A 25,515-nucleotide genomic window follows, 5' to 3' on the forward strand; every position below is an offset into this window, starting at 1 on the left:
GAGGTGAGAGCCATCCAGTGACTGGCCCCAGGTTACACACCTAGCAAGTAGTACCAACAATAACATTTCCCAGATAACACAATGCCACCTACACCTGTCATTTGTTGTCATCTGAAACATGAAGGAATATGAACCTCCACCTGCTTAGTCCGCCTCCAATTATTAAGGCCACTTCTTTATCTCAAAAGGAAATCAAGTTTCCCAAATAGAGTCTCCCTTTTTAAAAAAAAACCTCAGACAGAAACTAAGGCTGAACTGAAGCATTTGTCTCCCTTTTTCCCCAGTTATATGCTCTGTCCCAGTCAGGGGAGCTGCCCAGATAGGGGCTGAGTGGAGAATGGGCTCCTTGACCCAAACTGGACCACAAAGCTGGACTATTGCAACCCCGAGACTCCCATGTGCTCTCCATCTCCAAAGTCCCAGAAGATCAGTGGGACACACAAGCATATCCCAGACCCAACCTCACACCTGTGGAACCAAATGCGTCCTGAGCAGAATGCTAGCACCTGAGCATTTCCCAGGGAGGAGCAAGGCACCCCGAACATTACTCCCCAGCCCCTGCTGCCACCATCCATGGACCTCGTGGGGACATCCGGGGTTGGGGGCTTCCACTGTCTTCAGGTGTCTGTGTCAGCTCATGGCAGGGAATCTTCCATTTGGGTGAATGACACATAAGAGCCTCATAAGGGCCAGGGTTTTCTGCAAGTGCCGTAAAGTGTAACGGTGAAAGCTAGGTGGTGGGATATGAGTTTTTACTGTAAAATAATTACAATGTCTGGGAATGTTTAAAATTTTCATAATAAAATGTTGGCAGTGGGTGAGGAAGGTGGACAAAGATCAAGGCCTTTTCAGCCCAGGCACCTCAAGGACCCAATAAGAAGCAATAGGAAGTCCCTTCTTCTGCCCGTTTCCCCCAAATCTTTGCCTTCCCTTACTTAAGAAACACCAGCATTGATAGTCTTTACTTTTCTGATGCCATCACCAAAAAATCTCTTTCTGTCCAACTGCTGCAGCAAGACCTGCTTCCCCTGGAGAAGTCCCTCCATCCTGGCTGGAAAGCAAGATAAAGATGGGAAATTGGTTGGCACAGAGAAAATTCTATCACTTATATTCCTCACTCCCAGGGCTCTGCTTATTTGGGGTGAGCCTACATTGGGACAAAAACAGTGGTTATAGATCCTCACTAACCAAAGACAGCAAACAGGGTCTTGCCATCCCCACATGGGCCTGTGTCACTGAGAGATGCAGCAGTGTGGCTGGGATGTCACAAGTGCCCAGAAAGGTGGCTTACAAAATCATTAACAAGTGCAAGAGGGGTGAGGACCATCATGAGGTCCTGGGTGCCTCATCAGGACATCATCGGAACCCCAAGGTGAAGTATTCATACGTCTGTTCATTCATTCATTCTTCAGCTATTCATCAGCATCCACTCAGTACTAGGCTCTGTGCAGGGTTCTAGAGTTTCCAAATAAGTAGGTACAAGCCCCGGCCCTGAGCAGTCCAAGACCAAAGGGTCAGCCAGGCTGTGAGGCTCCAAGGAAGGAGGGGCCTCATGGAGAAGTCTTGTAGGTGAGGGGAAGGATGGAGTGCAGACACCCCCCATCCCCAGCCTAAGCCTGGCCAGGCCTGAAGTCCAGGAAAACTCTTTTCCGAGACCTGAATCTCTGGCTTGTGTGTTCCCTGGGGCCCAGGGAGGGGTCCTTGCCTGGCCTCTGCTGGGGTTCAGCCTGCCAGGCTGACCCCAGGACACAGTGCCATGCCTAGACCCTCAGACCACACTTAGGCCACACACCTGACCCTGACAGAGAAGAGGGATGGGCCAGAAACATACACAGCCTCTGAGAGCTGCAGGAGAGATTGGGAACAACCCAGGGCCTATCCAGAAGTGCAGGGAAAGACCCAAAACACATCCACACACATCCACGCATGCACACTCTCATTCACATTCTCCAGACAGATATATTCATAGATGGATAGATATAAAAGCATGTGTATGTGTGTGTGTGTGTGTAGATATATATATACACAGATATATATATATATTTTTATGTTTATATATGTGTGTCTGTGTGTGTGTATGTGTGTGTGTGTAAATATATATATATGAGCTCAAAAAGACCTTGAGCCCAGCTCATCTAACTCCCCATTTCACAGATGAGGAAGCTAAGAATTACAAGGAGGAAGAGACTTAGTTGCCCCCGAGCCACACTGTCTGAACTGCAGAACTGACACCAGATAAGACCCCCTTTCCAGTGTTCTTTCTGCACCCAGAAAGCCACTTGCCCCCTATTAAGTCTTGTCCATTACAGTGAAGAGAACAAACAGGGTGAACAGAAAGGCCCTGGGCTAAGAGTCAAGCCATTGTCACCCTAGACAGCAATCCCAGAGACACCTCACCCCCACCTCCAAGCCTCAGCCCCCTCTGTGAAGTGGGGTCATGCCACCTACCTCCAGCGTGGTTGGGCTCCCTCAGGAACACAGTGACAATGCCTGCAGGGTGACAGGCACACAGCAGAGCCTCACAAAAACAGTCACTTTCCCTTTTTTTCCCCACACCACTGGTTGTGTTTTAGGTTTTCCTGCACATAGGTTTGGAGATCTGACATTCTCACTGAGTCCCTTTCAACTCTCTAAGCTCCCATTTTCATAGCATCTTCCAGGAGCCTAGAGCTCATCCTCTCTCTCTAGACGTGGCCTTTGGTCTTTCCCAGTGGATTATACTCTGTCTCTGTGTCTCTGTAGGCTTCTCCCTCTCCCACCCACCCCCCACCCATCCATCTCTATCATATCTGTCTCTGTCTCTATCTCTGTCCCTACCAGTTCCCACATAGAGCAAAGTCTCATTACTTGCTACCCAAAGTCCGGATTTGTGCTGATTCAGAAACTCTGGGTGGAAGCTTACTTTCCCTTAGCAAACAATTTCTACAAGTCAGTCGGGCAATGTGGTTGCATAAAACAGATGTCAGGGGGCAGGTTTACAAGCACAAAGGGAACAAACTGCTCTCAATTCATTCGAGGCACTTATATTCCAGCTCAGGCCTCCTGCAGCAGCAAAAGCACCATTGGGCAAAGGTAGCCCAGGGTTCTGGCTTCAGTGATGCTGTTTCTAGCCTGGTGAACTTGGACAAATGAATGTGTCTTGCCTCAAAACATCCCCAACTAAATGGGAATAACAGACTTAATTTCTAGGGCAGTTGTATCTCTAGTCAGCTGATGTGTGCAAAGAACCTAGTACCATGCCTGAGGTGTGGTAGGGCCTCCAGTTTCCCCTTCTCCTTAAGGTGGAGGCCCTCACAGCTGCCTGAACTGCAGTTCCTCTGGCCAGGAGCCTGAAGTGGCTCTGGACTCTCCCAGAGCTCACCCTGGACCCTGGAGCCTGTCTGTCATGCCTCACGGGGAAGCTTCTGGGTCACACCTGTCCTGAAAGCCATCCCTCCATAAACTGGCCACTACACTTGAACTCCAGGCTCGTCAGTCACTCAGGGTCTAGGCAGTGTCTCTTATCCCAGGAGGACAGCAGATGCAGGATGCTTGTTAGGAGACTGTGGCAGTAGCCCTGGAGAAAGGTCGTGGGGCCTAACCTAGGGCAGCAGTGATGGGGTCAGAGCGAGGCCACACAGATGGAGTAGACAGGCAGATGAACTAGCAACTATTGGAGTGACAGGAAGGAAGTGGGGAAAGCCTCTGGGTAGCCTACGGCCAGCTTTCTGAAGCCTCCAGGAGCTCCATGCCTGGTCTGCAGGACAGAGTTGGGCATCATCACCTGTCAGAAGCTCAGGGTCTCTGATGACTGGGTTCAGGCCTGGAGGGTCTTCCTGGCATCCTTCCTCACAGTTAGGTTTCCAGCAGGGGTGAGGCTGCAGGGGATTCCAGTACACACGGGTAGAAGGGAGCCATCTGCTTCCCCACTCAGTAGGGCCAATTGGGAAGACTCTGTGAGGAGTGAAAGGCCTCAGCTGAGCCCATCACCCCATGCAGCTCTGAGTCCCCTGGTGACCCAGTGGGGAAGGAGAACACTCCTGCTCTGGTCCCAGCAATGGGCCCCTATAGCTCTGGGACATTCCCCTTGGGGCTCTAAGGAGACCCAGCAACCCCACTGTGCCTATATGTAGCTGAGTGCCTTGTTTCTGATTTGGGACTCTGAGTCTCACCTGCCTACAGGCTCCTTGAGGTGGGGACTTTGCCTTTTTATCTTTACATCCCAGAACCAAGCCCAGGGCCTAAGCAGGCAGCAGTTGCCCAGTGCAGGTGTGTCATCCTGGCTCCTCTGCTTTCCCACTGTTTGACCTTAGGCAAGCAGCTCAACCTCTCTGAGCTTCAGGTTCATCAGCTGTAACACAGAGAATACCTGTTCCGCTTGGTGAATGTGGAAATAATGAGATCATGGGAGACAAGCATTTGTGTGTTCATCATCTCTCGAGAGATGGGGAAAGTGCTAGGTAGCCGCCTGCCACTATGTGTCACCTGCTTCCTCCTCGAGGGGGGCGGGTTGCCCACTGGAGCCTTTCAGATTCAGTTATTTGAGGCTATAGCTGACATTTCATTCTATAGCCCCAGTTATCTGTTTCCTAGGAAACAAGAGACAGACATTGACTCTGTAACAACTCTCTCTCTCTCTCTCTCTCTCTCTCCCCTTCTCCCTCTCTCTCCCCCCCACCGTACTCATTTCCCCCGCCCCCTGCTTCACATACACCCGGCTGCCACCTAGACTGACAATTAACAAAAATACATAAATGTCAGCAGAAGCTAAAATTAGTTTACACACTGCACCTTGTGCTGCTGCTCCCTGCCACCTGGACACCGAGGGATGGAGGGATGGGCACCCTCTCTGGCTCAGTACCACACCATGGCTGGCCTGTGGTGCATCCTCTGAATGGCAGACCTAAGGACCCCTCTCTGCACCTCACCCCCTGCCTCTCTCCTCCCCGTTTCACCAGGACTAGGCCCAGGCTGGTCCCCCAGCACTTCGTTTGTCTGTCTGCTCTCTTCGACAAATCCCTCTGCATGTGGAACTGGCCCCTCAGAGCCCCTGCCCCTTCCTCCTGCCAATGTCCCAGCCCAGTCTGACTCTCCCAACATGCCCCGTTGCTCAAACCAGAAACCTGGGCTTTGTACTTGCTGTCCTCTCCTCCCACGGCTCCCCCTCTCAGCTGCACCCCAGGTCCCTGCCCGCCTGCCCACTGGCATCCCTGTACAGCCCCCTCCCCCTCCCAAATATGCTGTGAGCTCTGGACACCAAGCTGTCCCCATGCTCTTCCATTCAGCTGAAATAAAACCAGAACCAATGTCCCATCCTCTGGGAAGCCCTCCTGATCTCCCTGGGATAAGTCAGTGGGTGACTTGTTGTGTGCCCCCACAGCCCTTTGTTCTTACCTCCATGACAGTAGTGATTGCACCACATTAATTATAGCAATTACAGTGCTTACTATGTGCCAAGCATTCTTCTAGGAGCTTTACATGAATTTAATTCGTATAACAGTATTGCAGATGGGTGTCTATTGTCTGACTCTTCCTCTTCCCTGAGTCCTTAAGGGGCAGGGCCCATGGTTGGCATGGTTCTAAGTTAGTCACCTACACCCAACACAGAGGTGGCTTCCAGTGGGCTCTTATAGGGACCGTGTCTGTTTACTCATTGCTCTAACCCCAGGACCTAGAAGGGCACTTAGTCCATTTTTGTGCTGTGAGTTAAATACATGCTGCATTGAATTGGTAACCCAATTCCCAAAAGGATGTTCTAATGATGTGCTTTCCCTGCCTTCCCATCGGCGTGCCTGATGGTTTCAAACTGGCTTTTTTGCAATTTGTTGCCAAACAGGGCTTTGTGTGTTTTGTTTCCTTCTTACAATATCCTAAGCATAGGTTCTGTTACATGGTACAAAAGCCCTTTTAATCGAGAATTGGAAACTGCTAAATAGGATGGCATTCTGATTATCACAAACAAGGAATCTGTGCCTAGCTGATGTGGCAGCAGGCACTTTGCAAAACAGCTAGATTGATTGCAGGAGTCTCTGTTGGTCCCATGGACACTCTGGTAATTGGAGATGTCTTCTTCTTGGTACAGCATTACTTCACGGTGAACTTCAGCCATGAGAACCAGAAAGCCTTGGAGCTGAGGACAGAGGACGCAAAAGATTGTGATGAATGGGTGGCAGCCATTGCACATGCCAGGTATGTCTCCGTGCCCCGGGCAGGAAGCCCCCACCCCATAGTCCAGGCAGAAGAGACCAGACCCAAGGGCCCTTGAACAAAGCCAAGCCCCATGAAGAGGAGGGCAGGGGAAAGGAGGAGAAGAAGCATCTCTTGGCAGGGTCCACCCTTACAGCCTGCACCTCTGAGATGAGCCTCTCGGTGCCACAGGGAATGAGAGGCCACGAGTATTGTAGCTCCTACCCTGTTCCCACACTAGTTACCTCTTTTATATTAGTGGAACCAAGTATTTGGTTTGGTTAAAGGATTTTGTGGTTCCTGAAGCCTAAGTCCTCCAAGATTCTGACCCAAATGCAGCCATTCATTTGCTGCATGACCATGGACCAGTCCTCTCTGCTCTCTGGACCTCACTTTTCTCATCCAGAGACTGACATTCTAAACCTCTCTGAACTTTGACACTCAGGGATTCTAGGCCTGCTCCTTGCCTCTGCTCCGGCAGTAAGTGCCCCCTGGAGGGAGACTCCCTGGGCCAGGAGAGGGGAAAGACAAAGGACAATAGGTACCACAGAGACAACAGGGGCTCCAAGCTGAACGGAGTCCCTTTTGGGTCCTAGAGAAATGATGGGTTTGTGAGCCAGGATGTGATTCCAGAGCTGACAATCGTCTGGCAGAGATGAGCATGGTTAGGGGCAGCAGCACCCAGACTTTCCCTTCTGGGCAGTGGATCTTTCTACCTTAGTGAGTAATGGTGTTTCTGTGTCTGCTGCCTAAAAAAATGGAAGCTCCTGAGGGCAGGGATCAGATGAGATTCTTTGCATTACCGAGGCCTGATAAATGCATAGACAGAGTGCCCAGTAAATATGGGTTAGAGGAATGCAAGAATGGATGGATGGTTGGAGGATGGATGCAAAACTGGTTGTTGAGTTTATATACGGAAGATGAATGGTGAATTAATGGAGGATACGTGGATGATGCATGGACAAGTTGAAAGTATGTGTGGATGATGGATGTATGCTTGGATAGATGGATCCTAGGGCCCCTCCTTGAGCCTTGGGTCAGACTAGTTAACCAGAAGCCCTTATTATGACTATAGCAATGACCTTGGCCCTGAGATAAGGCCATCTCTAGTTCTTTCCTCAAGGGGTATCCATTCTAGCTACAGAGACCAGGTTGTCACATATGAACCAGTAGTCAGGCCCAGTGCACAGTGCTGGGAGACAGATGGATGCAACATAAGTATTCCATCTCAGGTAGACATTAGATGTATGCACAGATAGCTCTGGTGCATGAGGCTGGGTTAAATACAAAACAACATGAGAGAGAGACATTACTTCCATCTGCAGGGAAATGGGAGAATATGGGGAAGCCGGAAATAGGGTAAGATTTGGCCTGAGTAAGGGGATTGGGAGTCAGACTTAATGGGTTAGATTGGTAACATTGAAATGCTCATTTCTCCCCACCCCCCACAAAAAAAGCTTTAAATAAAGGCACTGATACAGGAAAGATAATTCCAAGAATAATGAAGAGGCAGTTTGGGTGTCATAAAGTGATGAGGTTGGCCAGGTGCAGTGGTTCACACCTGTAATCCCAGCACTTCGGGAGGCCAAAGTGGGCAAATCACTTGAGGTCAGGAGTTTGAGATCAGCCTGGCCAACATGGTGAAGCCACATCTCTACTAAAAATACAAAAAATTAGCTGGGCATAGCGGGGGGTGGTAGGGGAGCCTGTAGTCCCAACTACTCAGGAGGCTGAGACAGGAGAATTGCTTGAACCGAGGAGGCGGAAGTTGCAGTGAGCCGAGATCGCGCCATTGCACTCCTGCCTGGGCAAGGGAACAAGGCTCGGTCTCAAAAAAAAAAAAAAGAGAGAGAGAAGGTCGATGAGGTTGGACCGTGGGCTGGAACCAGACCATAACTGGATCTTGAATACTGCTGAGATGTTTGACCTTTCCCCTGTGAACAGTGGGAAGCCATCGAGGGTGTTATACAAGGGGAGTAGCATGATCAGAACTGTGATCTGAATTGGAAATTGCTCATGATGTGGAGGATAAAACTGAGTGAGGAAGAACCCAGATGCAGGGGGAGCAGTTGGACCTCAGTCTCCTAAGCACTAAAGTAGAACCAAGAGCACAGTTATTTTGAGGAGCAAATGAAATTATTTATGTGAAGGGGCTTTGTAAATGTAGAAGTATTATAGAATTCTAACTTTTACGTGCTGATAACCAGGACTACATTGATTTAGAATCTCAATCAATACGAAAAGTTTCTAAAGGCAATGAAATACCAATACTTATATGGTAGAGTGGCTAAAATGGTTAAGACAGAAAATATTGAATGTTGAAGATGAGTGGAACAAACATGACTCTCATCTAGTGCTGGCAGGAGGATAAAATGGCACAACCGCTTTGGAAAATTGCAAGGCTGTTGCTTAAAAAATTAAACATACATCTGCTCTGTGACCCAGCAGTTCCACTTCTTGGTACTTATCCAAGAGAAATGAAAAAATGTCCATAAGAAGTCGTATGCAAATATCCCTTAGCAGCTTATGCATGATAGTCCAAAACTAAGAATAGCCAATATGTCCATCAACAGGCAAATGTCTAAAGTCACCTTGGTACATGCATGCAATGGGATGCTGCTCAGCAGTAAAAGGAACCAGTTACAAATGCGTGCAACCTAGTGGATGAATCTCAATATCAATTTGCTGAGTAAAGAGTCAGACACAAAATAGTACAGGATATTTGGTTCCAGTTACATGAAATTCTAAAATAGGCAAAATGAGCCTGTGGTGATAGAAATCAGAACAGTAGTTGCTTCTGGTGTAGGGATTGACAGGGAAGGGCATGAGGGAACTTCCTGGGGTGATGGAAATTTCATCTGGATTTGAGTGCATGCATTTAGCAAAACTGATCAAACTGCACTTAAGACCTGTGCTTTCTACAATATGTATGTTAAACCTCAAATTTTAAAAATGAATGATATATATATTTTTTATTTTTAAAGATAGTGTTTTAATTTTCTATTGCTGCATGAGAAATTACCACCAACTCAGCAGCATGAAACAACACCCATTATTTTACCTCCCTGTTCTTTGGGTCAGAAGTCCATGCTTGACTGAGGTCTCTCTCTGCCCAGGGTCTCACAGGCTAAAATCAAAGAGTCATAATCCCAGCACTTTGGGAGGCTGAGGTGGGTGGATCACGAGGTCAGGAGATTGAGACCATCCTGGCTAACGTGGTGAAACCACATCTCTACTAAAAATACAAAAAAGTATCCAGGCGTGGTGGCGGGTGCCTGTAGTCCCAGCTACTCAAGAGGTTGCAGCAGGAGAATGGCTTGAACCCGGGAGGCAGAGCTTGCAGCGAGCAGAGATCGCGCCACTGCACTCAGCCTGGGAGACAGAACAAGACACTGTCTCAAACGCAACAACAACGAAAAAAGAGGCAGTGGGCTGGGCTCCTCTCTGAAGGCTCTGAGAAATCATCACTTCCAGGCTCGTTCTTGTTGTTGCCATGATTCAGCTCCTTGTAGCCATGGGACTAAAGTCCCTGTTTCCTTGCTGGCAGCCGAGAAGGGGAGTAGGGGGCAGTTCCTAGAGGCTGCATACTCCTTGCCACATGTCCTCCTCCATCCTCAAGCTAGTAACTCTCCAGCCTCAGATTTCTCACTGTCCGTTCTACAACCAGCAGAGAAAACTCCCCGCTTTTAAAGGCTCATGCAATTGGATCACAGCCACCTAGACAATCTCCCTGCTTTAAGGTCAACTGAGCCACATTGACACAAGCTGGTGACAGGAGAAGAAGCCCTGAAGGGCAACTGTGCAACGGTGCATGCAAGGCAGGCAAGGCACTCCTCTCCTGCCTACCATGGACAGGATAATTTTTCAAGCAATTCACTAAATTAAGGACTGGCTCTAAGAAGCCAATAAAATAATAATAATCCAACTGACATCAATGCTGCCAAGCCTGTCTGAGCCTCCAGAGCCTGACAGAATGTTCTGCATCTGAGGGTGTCTGTCTGCTCTACAGTCTGTCCAGCTCTCACAGTTCATCATGTGCTTATGATAACCCAGGGAGGGGTCCCTTCAGCCCATTTGACAGACGTATGACCCAATGTCACACAGGACATGGGTGCCTAAGTGGGGGTTGTAGAGTTCCAGATCCTGGCTCCCAGTAAGCTGGGAGCTCTGCAACTGCCAGGTAATGCAGATTCAACACAAACTAGAAGCCTTCCTCCCCAATAAAGGAGCAGCTGGTGATGGAGACCACAGACCTGTGAACAAAAACCTCTCCATATGCTTCATCCTTTTGGAAGCCAGGGGCACATGTCAATGGGACAGTGATGGAATGATGGGACATGCTGATTGTTTGCCTTCTTCCTTTGTCAAGCCCTGGGGCCAGCCCACTGGCCTCTCAGGAATGTCTCCCATTCAACATGGGGGCTGGGGGAGTGACACGGCAATGGTCGCAGAAAGGGAAATCGAGGCACCTTCCTTAGAATAGTCAACATCAACATCAGCCATCCTGGCTGAGCTGAGGCTTGTTGAGCAGTGCCTGGGACAATAGGAGCTATCATGCTCTTATCTATGGAGTTGGCCATAAGACCAGAGGGGGACACTGTAACTGTAAGCATCACTGAACCCTCAGACACCGTGTGTGTGTGTGTGTGTGTGTGTGTGTGTGTGTGTGTGTGTGTTTGTATCAAGGGAGACACTGGCTGTCTTCCACAGCCATATTAAGTATTTTTACATATTCCAACTTAGTTTTTATTTACATATATATAATAGATACTTCCTGTGTACAAAAAAAGGCACTGGAGTGTATTAATATCATGTAGAAACACAATGTTCTCTCATGCTGTATGTATAATATTCTGGTATTATGGGATGCCTCTGTGGGGGGGGGGGGGTGTTTATGTACAGCAAGGTATAAAATGCAACATCAAGTGCATTTTACAGTGTATGTTTCAGTGGAGAGAACTGTATGCCAAACCAGAAGATGAAACCACTAAAGGAGGCACAAATACACTGTCAGGGGCTGGAGCCCGACTCTAGCTCCAGCTTTGACACTCATGGACTGTGATTTGGACCTCAGTTTCTTCATTTGTGAAATGAGACAACTGGTCTTTTGTGATCCCCAAGTTTCCTTCTCTGAGAGTCTGTGAGCCTGTAAAGATCGCGCCTGCACAAGGGAGGATAGAAGGATTAGAAGGATAGGAAGGAAAGGAAGGATAGGAAAGATAGGAAGGAAAGGCAGGAAAGGAAAGATAGGAAGGAAGGGAGGGAGGAAGGGAGGGAGGGAAGGGAGGGAGGGAAGGAAGGATAGGAAAGGGAAATATAGGAAAGGAAAGGAAAGGAAAGGAAAGGGAATGGAGGAAGGAGAGGAAAGGAGAGAAGGATGGAGGGAGGGTTGGAACGAGGGACAGAAGGAGGGAGGGAGGCTAGCAGAGCAGCCTGCAGATGAGGTGGACGCCTGTTTTACAGCACTCTGACGGGGTCCATTAGTAAGAACAGACTAATGAAGCAGCCGAATTTTCACACCTGTGGGGTGGGGGGAGGTGTGTTGGTACAAAACAGACTCCTTCAGGCTCTCAGCTGAATTTCCTTTGCAAGGAAAAACAATTAAGTCTCTTGAGAAGATGGAAAACTTAAAACCTGATATTCATTTTCATAACAAGCACAAAATCTTATTACACTTTAATAGGACAGCATTACAAACTAAAGGATTCTCTCTTCTAGCCCTGTTATTTATCTTTAAAAGTGGGTGGGAACAAGAACGCAGATGTGCTTTCTAGATCAGACTCGCACTCGGGCCCACCACCCCACCTTGCTCCAGCTGTCTCCCTGCCTGGACTGCCCCCAGCTCCACCCTGCCAAGCCCTCTCACTCTGCAGGGTGCTGGGAGTCAGGGCCTTCTGCTAAGTGCAGGTGGGTGGGTGAGCCCCTCTCCCGGTCAGTGACTGCTTGGTTCGCCAGAGGACAAGGAGTCAGCATCTTACCTGCCATGTCCATCTGTCCACAGCTACAGGACCCTGGCCACAGAGCATGAGGCACTAATGCAGAAGTACCTGCACCTGCTGCAGATCGTGGAGACGGAAAAGACCGTAGCCAAGCAGCTTCGGCAGCAGATCGAGGATGGGGAGATCGAGATCGAGCGGCTGAAGGCAGAGGTGACTGCGGGCTGGCGGGTGGAGAAGGCTGGCCAGGGGCGCAGGCCCTAGGCACAACATCTTAAACCCTGGGCTCCTGCAGGATCAGGGAGTCACATGACGGGCAGGGGAACCAGCTCCCAGATGCAGTTCTTCCAGGCTCCAAACTTAAGATGTGGTAGTACTGGCAGAATGAGAAGGTCCTGTGGTCAGACTGGGTTTAAATCTCACCTCTGCCACTTACTGACTTGCAACCTGGAACAAGTCCCTCAACGTGCCTGTGCCTCAGTTTCTGCAGCTGTAAAACACGGCTTTCTATAAACACCTGACAAGGTCGTGAGGATTGAGTGAGATTACCTATGGGCAAGCTCCTAGTTACTGTGTCAGCAACTGTATTGACTGAGCATTCTGCATTAATAGCCCAAGACTCTGGAGGGCGCAGGGTCACTGGTAGGTCACTAGAGTGTGGGCTTCTGCTCAACTCCAAGGCAGCCCCTTCCCTCCACCCATCTTGATGAAAGCTCCTGCAGGGGCCCACCAGCCAGCATTCTGGAGGCAGCATTGTTGCCAGACTAAGCTTCTTGGCACCTGGCTTCCCCAAGTGCGGGTCATGAAGCAGCAGCATTGATTTCACCTGGAACAGAAGCTCAGGCCCCGCCCCAGATCTTCTAAATTAGAATCTACAGTTTAACAACAGCCCAGGTGATTCCATTTACATTAAACCTTGAGAAGCACCAGCTCTTAGTCCCTTAGATGCACCTCACCAGCTATCAACCCCGACACAGAATGATCTGATCATCTCTTCCCCCCATCACCTCACCAGCATGCTCAGAACCATCTGGCCATATCATACAAGGACCATGGACTCTGCACTGAAGAGGGGAAAATGAAAACACAGACCCCTGAAGTCAGCTGGGTATCCAATTTGCAGGGTCTGATGCGAGGTGAAAATGCAAGGCCCAGGCCAGGGAAGTCATTCTCCTGTCCCACAGCCTCCTGATCTAACTCATGGCAGACAGGCAGCACCCAACCTCAACCTCCAGCCTGCCCTGCCCCGACTGCCAGGATGTGCTCAGTAGCTGGACTTGGGTGGGCAAGGAGCTCCTTCTGAGTCACCCACCTAATGCACCCTGGCACTGCCAGCCTGTAGCACCGTGGGGTGCACACTGGCCCCCAGCCTGCACCTATGCCCAGGCACCTGCTGAGGGCCAGGGGCGATGGTAGACTGTGAGTCTCCTCAGCTGACTCAACCAGTTGCTTCCTCAGCAAATGGTAGCAGAGGTCTTGGGGCCTGGGATGCCAGCGTGTGAGGAATAAGCAGTCAATAACCCATCCAAGTTGCCGAGAAAGCAGTGGCAGGTAGGAACATGCATGAGCCAAGGCTCCAAGACCCTGTGGTGTGCTCATGGTCCCATCAGATTTCACTCACTAAACACAATTCAAAGAGAAAACTATTTTAAGAATTTCAACAAAAGAGCTTGAAGTCCCAAGTGCAGGGCCTTCTGAACATAGGACCCCATCACACCTGCTAATCCAGCTCTGCCTGGAATGTTCAAAGATCTAAAGCCAACAATTCCACCTTGTTCCGCAGCAGCCAAGCCCTGAACTAAAAGTAACAACTTGCAACCTCAAGGTCAACAAAAATTCCAGATTCTACACACCTCGGCTAGCCTGATAATGGGCACCTTCAAGACATACATTCTTTCTTTCCCCACAACCATCCTGATAGGATCAGTTACCTGCGTTTCACAGGAGGAACCAGACTCAAAAAGCCGGAGTCACTGGCCCAAGCTCACACAGCTGGGAAGTGGCAGAGGACTGGAACCCGGGTCTCCTGTCTGCTTGCCAGTCTTTCCACTCTACTCTGGTAGCCTCTTCCCACAGGGCTACCAGAGCTCAGTTCAGGGATGTCCCCTCTCCAGCCCACCCAGTTCATTGTGGGATCAATCCTTGCCCAACACAGATTCCTAAATCCAAACTGAACTCCTATACAGGATCAGGGAAGGAGCCCAGCCCCAGTACCAGATTATTAGCTTCATGATCAAGGGTGTCCAGGTGTCATTCATTCATTCACTTACTCACTGAAGATCACCTACCACTGACCTCATCCTTGTCCCCAAGCACTCACCTCTTCACTGTGGGCACCAGTGCACTACCCATCTCCTGGCCTTTGCACATGCTGGTGCTTCTGTTTGGAATGCCCTTTCATCCCCAAGCGTCCTACCTGGTGACATCCTACCAAACTCAAATGCCTCACCCTGGAGGACTCCTGGACTGGAGGGTGCTCCCTGCTGTCTGCTCCCATGGCTTTCCGACACTCAGCTCACCATGTGAGAGCAGGCTCCATGCGTGCCTGTCGCCCCAACAGGCCTGGCAGGAACTCCATAAGGACAGGGCTGTGTCGCTTATCACTCCTTCCTTTGGCCTGGCACATAGTAGGTACTCAATAAGGGCTTGATGAATGAATGGTTGTCAGACTTTGTGGGAAGCATTAGAGATATGAAAGTTTCTGCCTTTGGGTCTGATTGTGGTAGAGTGTCATCAGTGCCATAGTAGGGTTTGCGGTGTGAACCCAAGTCAGGAAGTCAGTTGTTTTACAGCCTGGGAGGTGTGGGGTCATGTTGCACATGGCCTTAAAAGGTGTCAGGGCACTTTAGGTCAGAGAAGGGGTGTAGGTGCAAAGGGCAGAGCCCCCTGTGGTGTTGGGGAGCAGAAAGCAGGTCAGTCATGACTGAGTGAGAGTGTGTGTGTGTGTGTGTGTCTCTAAGTGGCAGCAGAGATGAATTTGATGGGAATTTTCGGAGCGATGCTTCCAACTGAGTGTATTACCGTTCAGGGCAAAAGATTTTTTAAAGAAGACTTTGAAAGAAGGACCATCTTAACAAAGCTTTCTGGCCATAGTATCTCTCTTGGTCTCTCTCTCTCTGTCCCCCTGATATATACACACACACATACACATATGCAAAAACATGTCCTGCAGGTCAGAGGGTACCTGCTGGCTCTGAGTGGGCTCTAGGAGAGTGGAAACAGAGCTTATTCCTGAGGAGTGGCCATCAGGTGGGCAGGACACACTGAAAAGCCAGGTGAGTGATGAGTGACACCAGTGAGGAAGGCCCAGGGTCTTAGACTGTCAGAGCCAGGAGGACTCTGAAGACACCAAGTCCGTGAGGAGGAAGCAACTTACCCAAAGTCTCTCGCCTCCACCACTGGATCTCCTGGCTGAAATCCTTGGCCTGAGCCTGCCCCACCACAGCCTTCTCCTCCCTGCTGAGGAGAGGACCTTGATAACAAGGTACGTATTCAGGAATGACAGTGTTGCCTGGATGGCCCCACACTCTCATGGTCCACCTCTCTTCTGATGGCCAAATAAGCTTCCTCAGGCCCCATCCCACATATTCCTGAGGATTCCCAGGGGCTTACATTCCCCTGGCCACCTCTTGCTTTCAAACTCCACTCTCCTGACCTGTCACTGCACTTCTCATGGCAGCTGCCTCCACTCAGTCTTCACTGCTTCTTTCCCCTTTAGTAGTCACTACCTGTATCTGTCAGAATGGGCTAGATTATGCTGCAGTAACAACCTCCAAATCTGAATGTCTTAAAACAACAGAGGTTGATTACTGACTCTGTGTGTCCATTGAGAGTTCTGCTGAAGACTCTGCTCCCCAAAATCCTCCAGTGATTGAGAGACAAGCCAAGGAGGCTTCTGCCATCAAGAAATTCACCAGTCATGTGGCTGGGCTGGGGAAAGGCACATGGCACACCGCTCACATCACATTGGACAGAGCAAGTCACGTGACTGTACCCAACTTCAGAGGATCTGGGAAATACAACCCACCATTTCCAAGAAGAGAGAGAACCAGAGTATCTGCAAAAGTCCCAACAACGACTCAGAGGAGGCTCCTCCTTCAGTCCCTAAACCCATAACACAGGCTGTTGTATGTAACAGAATGGAGGGGCACTCCACTATTAAAACAGAAAACAGCTCAAAAATGAATAGAAAACACCTCTGCCCTCATGTCACCCAGCCTTTCCTGCCACAACCATCCTTCACCAACCTCCCCTTTACACACTGACTTCTCTCCTCACACTCCCACGTGCCACTTTTGTTGTTGTCTATAACCTCTTTCCCTAACAAGATCTTCCCCCTGCATCCAGTGATGTGCCAAAGCCTGCTTCTACCATTGGCCATTGGCCATCTACACAACACTCTATAACACCAGCTTGCAAGAGCCAACTGCTAGATTTTCAAGAATTTCGCTAGCTGCGTATTTGACCTTTGGTAGCTTGAAATGGGCTGAGCTAGGAATGGGCTGACATCATGGGAACTGGCAAATGCTACAAGTCAGTTTTCCTTTCAGAGAGCTTTACCATTTATAATTTACCATTATATTGTTGTCTGTAACTTTTTTCATGACCAGCTCTGTAATTTGCAGGGCTCAGCACGAAAGAAAATGTGGGGCCCTTAAAAACTTCGAGACAGCAACTGCAGAAGCTTAAACCAACCATTGGGCCCTTGTAAGCCTGGGGCTCTGTGCAAATGCACAGGCCACACATCCATGAAGCCAGCCTGTCTCTTCTCCCTTTGTACCCTCCATCCTGTGGCACCCACCCCAGCCATCTCTGTAACAGGAGATCATGCTGACACACCTGTAACGTTACTAAGTTAATCAATCCCCTGCTGACTTAGTCTCTTCTCTCCCTTCTAAACAATCCTATCAGGCCTTCTCTTTCATTACCAGAAAACCCCATCAAGGAACCATCTAAACAAGGGAACGTCTGCCTCTGAGAAGACTCCTCCCCTCCTCTAGAATGCTCAGTTTGGCATGATTTCATTTTCTTAATAGCTATTTCTCTCCCATTTGCAATTGGAAGTAAATTTGGATAGCTAAGACAGGCCCTAAAGGGCAGCATAGGAGTTTGCAGATGGCTGTAATATTTTATTGGCATGGGAACACACATATCCCAGAAGGCTGACAGTGGAGGGAACTGCAGAGATCTTTACCCTAAGGTTCAAAATGAAGACTTAGCCTTGGAATCAGTTTTAGGTTTTTTTATTTTTTTATTTTTGGAGATGGAGTTTCAATCTTGTCGCCCAGGTTGGAATGCAATGGCACGATCTTGGCTCACTGCAAACTCCGCCTCCCAGGTTCAAGCAATTCTCCTGCCTCAGCCTCCCAAGTAGCTCGTGTTACAGGCACCACACCCAGCTAATTTTTGTATTATTAGTAGAGATGGGGTTTCACCATGTTGGCCAGGCTGGTCTCGAACTCCTGACCTCAGGTGATCACCTGCCTCAGCCTCCCAAAATGCTGGGATTATAGGTGTGAGACATCGCAACTGGCCTAGAATCAGTTTTGCAAACACACTTTGATGTGGAACCCCAATATATAAAATAGGTAGAAGACTGCTCTGGGGAAAGGAGGGGAGGGTGGCCTTGGTCCTTCCCCACCAGCACCCCCTCTCCATGGCCACTCTCCCTGCTGTGGCCCTGCTGCCCATCTCCTGCCATCCCCCATTCCCAAGACTTGCTGCCCTGGCACACAACACTCTATCACACCCATGCCTTTGTTCATATCATTCCCTCTATTTGAATTCTCTCCCCCACATATACCAACTGTTGGACTCCTGTTTGCCCTTCAAAACCTTTCCTGGGGAGCCTTGCCACTTCCTGGCCGAGGCCCTCCCATGGCAGTGGGTACACAGCTCTGTTCTGGCCTGGCCTTGTTGGATTGCAAGTCACCTCTATGAATGCCTGACCTCCTTCTTAGGCTGGGAGCTCCTCCAGGGAAGGGGCACTTGGCACGGTGCCCAAACAGACACCATCAGAGCATGCTGATAAGGTTGGCACAAAGGAAAACAGAGATGGGGGCACCTGTTAGGCTTGGATGGGGGCAGAGGGAGGCAGGGAGGCAGGAAAGACAGCTGAGTTGTGTGGCACCTGCTTGAAAAGCAAGCAATGCAGCAATCTTTAGTAAACCCTTGGCTGCTAACAAAGAGCAAAAGACCTGGATTGATTCCATCACCCATTACTGCACCGACTAAACACATTCTGGGTTAAAGAAAGTGTCTCCAGAGAGGGGAGTAGGGTAGAGCAGGAGCCAGTGCACCATGACCAAAGCAGGTGTAGCAAGTAAGAGTTTGCCTCTAGGGGCAAAGAAAGCCAGTCTGAGGGTGGTGGGTGGGCAGGAGCCAGCCAAGACACCAGGCATGGAGCCAGGTGTGGAGTCAGCCAGTCAGAGTCAGGGTGTGAGTCAGAGGTCCAGTTCCCCATGGCTGTAATTCACCAGGGTCAACTAAGTGGGGCAGGATGTAACCAAACAAAGCAGGATGCAAAGCAAAATCTACTTCTAGGAGGCACCTGCCAGTGTCAGGGAAAGGCTGCCTCCATGAGCCCTCCATGAGCCCTTTAGGCCTGGGGCTCCCACCACCAGCCCGATATTGGCTCCTAGTTGCAATCGGCCAAGACTAGACATAGTTCAAGACTCTTGCAGGGTCCCCAGGCTTGCAACCCTCCAGAGCTTTGCCCACTTAGCCTGATCCTTAAATAAAGACTCCAAAGCTACCATTGTTGCCTGTGCATGTAGCATGGTGCCTGACCTAATTGCATCTGTTTTTCTGCCCTGGTGCCTGTTGAGTAGATGTCCCGGAATGTCTCTCTCTGAGAAGATCACCATCAGTTTTAAACACAGACCACTTCCCCCACCCCAGCACACATACACACACATATCACCATCCTAAAGTGAAAAGAGTTGCTATGTGCAAATCCCAAAATTGGCAAAGAAAGCACAGAGGTGAGAAGAAGCTGAAGGTTAAGGTGTTGACTGAGCAGGCTCCAAAGGCATGTGTGTGTGTTTGTGTGTACACACACTTGTGTGTTCCTTAGCCCTTTAGAGTCCAGATCAAAGAATCAGTCATCATTTCAATGTGCAAATGTTCTCAAAGGATCAAAAAGGGGGAGGGGGAGGGCAGAAAAGCCCATCTCCATGCTGACTATTTCTCAGTTAGATATTTTCGGCCACTCTTCAATCACAGGGGTAATTTTAGCAACCAGGGAGTGAAGAGCGGGTAACTGTTCCATTTTGCTTTCAAAGTGCTTGATTTGCTCAATTATGAGCACCCATTCATCCTGTGGTTCAGCAAGTGGCCTTGAGGGGACAAAAGCCATGTGTTCCCAAGAGGGAACAGCACCGGGCTTTGTGGCTGTGTTCATAGAATCCCCCAAGCTACTATCTTTAGACATGCAGGGCTTCATTACTGCAGTGTTTTCCCTTGGTTAATGTTTTTGTTGCTGCTGTTGCTCTGATTTTTTTTTTAATTCACTGATTTGTATAGACAACAAGAATGTGCTGAGTGCCCAACGTCGCGCTAGGCACCAGGAGCACAATAAATGAAACAGCTGCAATCCCTTCTCCCTTAGAGCTCACAGCAAAGATAGAAGAGTAGACAGGCAATTCCAGCATTTTCACAGGAAAGTCCGTGGTGCAGTGGGAACCCTGCTACAGGACACAAAACAAGGACTCACAGAATTGGAGTGGTTGGATGAGCCCTGCGCAGGAGGATACACCACTGGCCTTCTATGGGATGAGTCCCAGAGGCCCCTGGCCACAGTGCAGCTTAAGGTGCACCTTCTCCTAGGCACCATGCCTTGGTTTTGTTCTTGCAGCTATGTCGACATCTGTGATCCCCAAATTATGCAAAAGGAGATGTTTAGAGCAGCTAGATATTCAAAGAGCTATTCCACTTTTCTAGGCCAGCAGTTTTGGGGTTATGATTAAAACAGGCCTCTGATTCTAAGAGGTGCTTTGGGGCTGCCCAGGAAGGAAAGCGCCAAGCCAGCAGGGCTTCACCCGGAGCCACCTGCTCTATCTGATTTATATCCAGATACAATTTTGTTTGAAAAATAAAGGGATTACCTAGATGCCCATCAAAAGGGGGAATGGATAAATAAAATGTGGTCTACACACACGAGGGAATATTGCTCGGGCCTTGAAAGGGAAGGAGACTCTGACCCATGCTGCAACATGGAAAGGAACTTGAGGACATTATGCACCGTGAAATAAGCCAGTCACAGAAAGACAAATAGCGCATGATTCTACTTAGATGAGCTACCTAGAGGAGTCCAATTCAGAGGCACAGAAGGTGGAATGTGGTTGCCAGAGACTGGGAGGAAGGGGAATGGAAAGTTATTGTTTGATGAGTACAGAGTTTCAGTTTTACAAAATGAAGAGTTCTGGAGGTAGATGGTGGTGATGGTTGCACAACACTGTGAATGTCCTTAATACCACTGAACCATACCCTTAAAAATGGTAAAAATGGTAAATTTTATGTTACATGTGTTCTATCACAGCAAAAATTATAAAATAAAGGGACTAGTGGTTTGGGGAGTAGGGAGGAGAATCACAGATTTAGGTCAAATTCTGAGATTACAAATGAGGTGGCTATAGCCCCGAGAGCAGAAGGACTTCATCCAAGGTCACTGTGGTTGGGCAGCCCAGCTGGCCTGGAACCCAGGTGTCTACCCATCCCCCATGCAGCACTTGCTTCTCACAGATGTCTGGGGCCTGTCTGGTTCCATGACCTGGATGCACAGAGTCAGAATCACAAGCTGTGGCATCATGGTTCTTGGGGAAGAAGAGGCAGGGCACTTGGCTGCCACCCTGTGCCTGCCACCCACCGCTCAAAGACCTGGGGCCTCCATGAACCAGTGTCCCTCGCAGGCTGACCTGTGTTTCTGTTGCAGATCGCATCCCTGCTCAAGGACAATGAGCGCATCCAGTCCACACAGACTGTTACCCCCAATGATGAAGACAGCGACATCAAGAAAATTAAGAAGGTCTGTACTATCCCTCTGGGTGGCCCTCTTTGGAGCTCTCTCTTTAGAGAGCCAGCCCAGGGTTGGCAGTATCCACCCACAGTCCCACTGTCCTCAGGGCGTGCCCCCCATCCCCCAACCTCAGCTCCAAAGACAGAGCCCACAACCCCTTATCCCTGAAGGGTACCTTGTCAAGTCATTTCTTCTGGTTATCCCTGTGGGGTAGAGTGCTTCAGCCCCATTTTATAGATAAAACTGAGGGCCGGGCGCAATGGCTCACACCTGTAATCCCAGCACTTTGGGAGGCCGAGGCAGGTGGATCACGAGGTCAGGAGATCGAGACCATCCTGGCTAACACAGTGAAACCCCGTCTCTACTAAAAATACAAACAATTAGCCAGGCCTGGTGGTGGGTGCCTGTAGTCCCAGCTACTCAGGAGGCTGAGGAAGGAGAGTGGTGTGAACCTGGGAGGTGGAACTTGCAGTGAGCCAAGATCATGCCACTGCACTCCAGCCTGGGTGACAGAGTGAGACTCTGTCTCAAAAAAAGAAAAGAAAACCAAGGTTCCACAAGAGGAAGGAGTGGGGAAAGCCAGGACAGAAACCCAGGCCCGGGACTCTCAGCTGACCACTTTCCTCACATTGCCATTCACCTTGCCAAGACCCCCAGGGCCACCTCTCCGCTGCCACTCCCTGGCATGCCACCCCCACTACCATGTACATGCCCCCTCTCACAAGTACCTCCTGAGTCCCCAGCAGACCCAGCACAGTAGTCCAGCCTTTTTTGGACCTCACTGCTTTTACCCTATGAGAGTTCAGGAGGAACAGACATCTCAGAAGCTACCAGGGATCTGCCCAGTGGCCAAGTAGTGACATACCATGGGCCACCCTGTGGTGGTGTGGCAGAGGGAAGGAGCATGGGCTGTGTTTGTAGCTTGCCAGACTCAAGGCAGGGGAGCCTGACTCACCCTAAGAAAAACAGGTGAAACCACAGAATCCTATTTGTTGAGTGCATAAAAGGACCCCAATGCCATCCCTAGAAACTGCAAACTGGCGTCCCATGGGCCAAGTTCAGCTTACCAGTGTGTTTGAGATTTTGACATTTTCATCCCAGTGGGCTTTTTTTTTTTTTTTTGGTTTACATTTTAAAATTTGTTGCCAGTGCTTTAAAAGCTAAACGCATCACACAAAAATCTGGATTTCTGGTTTCTTAAGAATAGAAATAGCTAACATTAATTAACTACTTTCTATGTGCCAGACATTATTTTAAGAGCTTTATGCAGATTAATTCTGTCCTCACTAAAATCCTCTGAGGTTTATTTATTATTTTCATTTTACATACGGGGAAGCTGAGATACAGAGAGGCAAAGGAACTTGCCCAAGGTCACACAGCTAAGTATATACAGAGTAACATTCAAACCCTGGCAGCCAAGCTCCAGAGGCTATGCTGCTGGGACACAACATCTCCTTAAAAAGCAGAAGGTCCAGCAGCCCCAGGTCACCTCCTGCACATGACAGCAGCTGGCCCAGGCAAGAGGTGCCACCTTTTGATATACCCCCGCCGCCCCACCCCGCCAGCTTCACGCACCTCTAGGAACTGCCAGGGCCCCACAGGCATTGGGACTTGCCACCCAGGTCTGAGTCAAGTCCCATCTGGGCAGAGATGCCCTGACCCATGTTCTCTGCTATAGTCCCAGTGAGCTTCCCAGCCCACCCCTGTATTTGGAGCATTCTGGTTGGAACGTTTTGTTAAAGGCTAGCTGAAATCCACCTCCCATTGCTCTATTTTCACCCTCCTGGAACCTCAGAGTAAGCCCCTCCCTCTTTGAGAAAGCCCTTCCTATCTTCAGAGGTAGCTCCTGGGGCTTGGGCAGGCCTCTTCTCTCCACAGCACCCATCTCTAGCCAGCAGGTCTGCCCCTGGACAACTGTACCTGCTGTTTGGAGACAGTGGTCCTTTCAGTGGAGAATATTGTATGAGCACCTCTGCCTGGTCCCCAGTGGCTCATCCCAGCACCCTTCCTCCCAGTGTGGACTGTGAGCTTGCACACAGCTCAGAAGCCCTTGATTGGAAGCCTGTACAGCTTAAAACAACTCTCTGTGTGCATGTCAATCAAGGCCCTTTCCCGAGTTCTTGCCAACACGAGGCCACTCCAAGCAGCCCAGCTCCAAGGCAACTGAGTTGTCTCTGTTCATTTCCCTACTGAGTCAGGAGGAGAGGCTCCAGGCAGGCACCAGGACTCAGAAGCCGCTGATGAGGGCTAAGTATGAGTTAACTAATTTTCCATGTTCTGTTCAATTTGATAATCACCTTTCTATCCAGAAGAGCTTTAATTGAAACTTCTGGGCTTTCAGGCAAGTCATTAGACAACACAAGGCATGACCCGTGCCCAGCACAGCCCTGCAACCCTTTATCCTCAGGCGACCTCCCATTATGGAGACATGGAGCCACATTTTCCCTCCTCCAGCGAGTGCTTCCAAAGCAACCCAAGGGGTCTTGTTAAACTGCAGAGGTCTGGGGTGGGGCTTGAGAATCTGCATTTCCAATAAGCTCTTCAGAGATGCTGGTCCAATTTGTGGACCACACTTTCAGTCTAGCCATCATCTCTTTAGCCCCATTTTACAGATGGGAAAATTAGCTCAGAGCAACGAAACAACTTGCCCTGCATCATGTGGGCAACAGAGCCAGACCTGGTTACATCTGAGCTCTTTTTGCTACATGCCCGGCATAGGAATAACAAAGCCTTGGTCCCTGCCCTTGGGGAGCTCACAGCCTCGAAGGACAGGAGTGGTTCAGCCTCCCTGACAGGAGCCTCTCCCCACTGGTCTTGCTGCCCAGGTGCAGAGCTTCCTGCGGGGCTGGCTGTGCCGGCGGAAGTGGAAGACCATCATCCAGGACTACATCCGGTCACCCCATGCTGACAGCATGCGCAAGAGGAACCAGGTGGTGTTCAGCATGCTGGAGGCTGAGGCTGAGTACGTGCAGCAGCTACACATCCTTGTCAACAATTTCCTGCGCCCACTGCGGATGGCCGCCAGCTCCAAGAAGCCTCCCATCACACATGATGATGTCAGCAGCATCTTCCTGAACAGGTGAGCACCCCTAAAGGTTGACCAAGGCAGGAAGGAGACTAGTGAGCATTGGCCACAGCTAAGCTTTGACACACTCTCTCATGTGTTTCCCACTAAGTGCAGATGAGGCCCAGAGAGGATGGAAGTGCCCAAGATCACATGGCTAGAAACCACCAACCCCAACAATTGTGGGGTCTGGGGCAGGGGCACAAATGTAGGCTCACAAAGTATAGGTCTAAACCAGTGGGCCTCAACTGGGGCAGTTTTGCTCCCCAGGGAACACTTAGGAATGTTTGGAAATATTGTTGATTGTCACCACTTGAGGGAGGTTGCTGTTGGCATCTAATGAGTAGAGGCCAGAGGTGCTGTTAAATATCCTACAATATGCAGAACAGTCCCCCACCAACAAAGAATTATTCCAACTAAAATGTCAGTAGTGCCACAGTTAAGGAACCCTGGTTTAAATGTTCAAGAGTTATAAATCAAGCTACAAAACGTAAAATAAAATATTCTTCGACCTTGATGCCATCATAATGACCTGGAGGCCAGGTTGAAGCTTACAATTCTCAGGTGCCTTAGAGTTCTGCTGTGGCACGCTACCCACATGCCTTACATCTTTGTCACGTCTCCCAGATGGTGACCCTGGCATTAGTATGAGGTTTATGGTTCTTCAGAAGGCTGCGCTGATGGCTGCTCTTCTGCTGTTGACTTCTTTTTAAAAGGAAATGGTTTAAATGAGCTTTCTGGTGGGTGATAAAATTGTATAAACTAGATAAAAGCAACAAAAATGAAGACACGCAAACAGCGTGCTATTTACAATGGAATGTCATCTACTAATTAAAGTAAATCATTATGTTCCCCTAGATGTTCATTCAACTACATTTCTTTTCAAATATTCAGCATTCAGTCCTTTCACTAATCTCAACCAGCCTTTTCTCCAAGCCCTCTGCATGAATATTTGGGACCCAGGGCCACCTTCCCTGTGTCCTCCTCTTCCCCTTTCCCTAACAGTGTGATGTGCCTAGTTTGAGGGGACTGTGGAACACCCCAGGGAGGGGGTGTATGAGGTTGTGAGTCAGACATGAGTCTGAGGCTCAGGTGAGAGATTGGGCTGAAGAAACTGAAAGTCATTGGAGTCAGACAGGTGACACCATAGATGTGGACAAGGCATCAGAATATGGGGGACAGAGAGAGAAGGAAAGAGAGAGAAGCAGGCAAGAGGAGGAAAATAGCTTTTGGCCTCATGAGACCTTTTCCAGACTGAATCACAGGGCCCCACAAGGTTGCTTTTTAATAGACATGCTGATCACAGTTCTTAGACATTCAATAAATGCTTTTTA

The 25,515-nt window shown here is 49.4% G+C and overlaps 1 protein-coding gene across 4 annotated transcripts in view; it reads left to right on the plus strand.

Annotated features, from left to right (window-relative positions):
- RASGRF1 (Ras protein specific guanine nucleotide releasing factor 1) overlaps positions 1–25,515 on the plus strand; it is a 126,639-nt gene that overhangs the window by 18,666 nt on the left and 82,458 nt on the right. For all 4 annotated transcript variants that reach the window (XM_017886868.1, XM_017886869.1, XM_017886871.1 and 1 more), the window contains exons 2-5: positions 6,062–6,168; positions 12,167–12,314; positions 21,034–21,126; positions 23,943–24,196. In XM_017886868.1, coding sequence (XP_017742357.1) covers positions 6,062–6,168; positions 12,167–12,314; positions 21,034–21,126; positions 23,943–24,196 — 602 coding nt within the window. The remainder of the gene's footprint in view (positions 1–6,061; positions 6,169–12,166; positions 12,315–21,033; positions 21,127–23,942; positions 24,197–25,515) is intronic.

Source organism: Rhinopithecus bieti, unplaced genomic scaffold, assembly GCF_001698545.2.
Source record: "Rhinopithecus bieti isolate Rb0 unplaced genomic scaffold, ASM169854v2 scaffold_15087, whole genome shotgun sequence".
NCBI classification, from domain to species: Eukaryota; Metazoa; Chordata; class Mammalia; order Primates; family Cercopithecidae; genus Rhinopithecus; species Rhinopithecus bieti.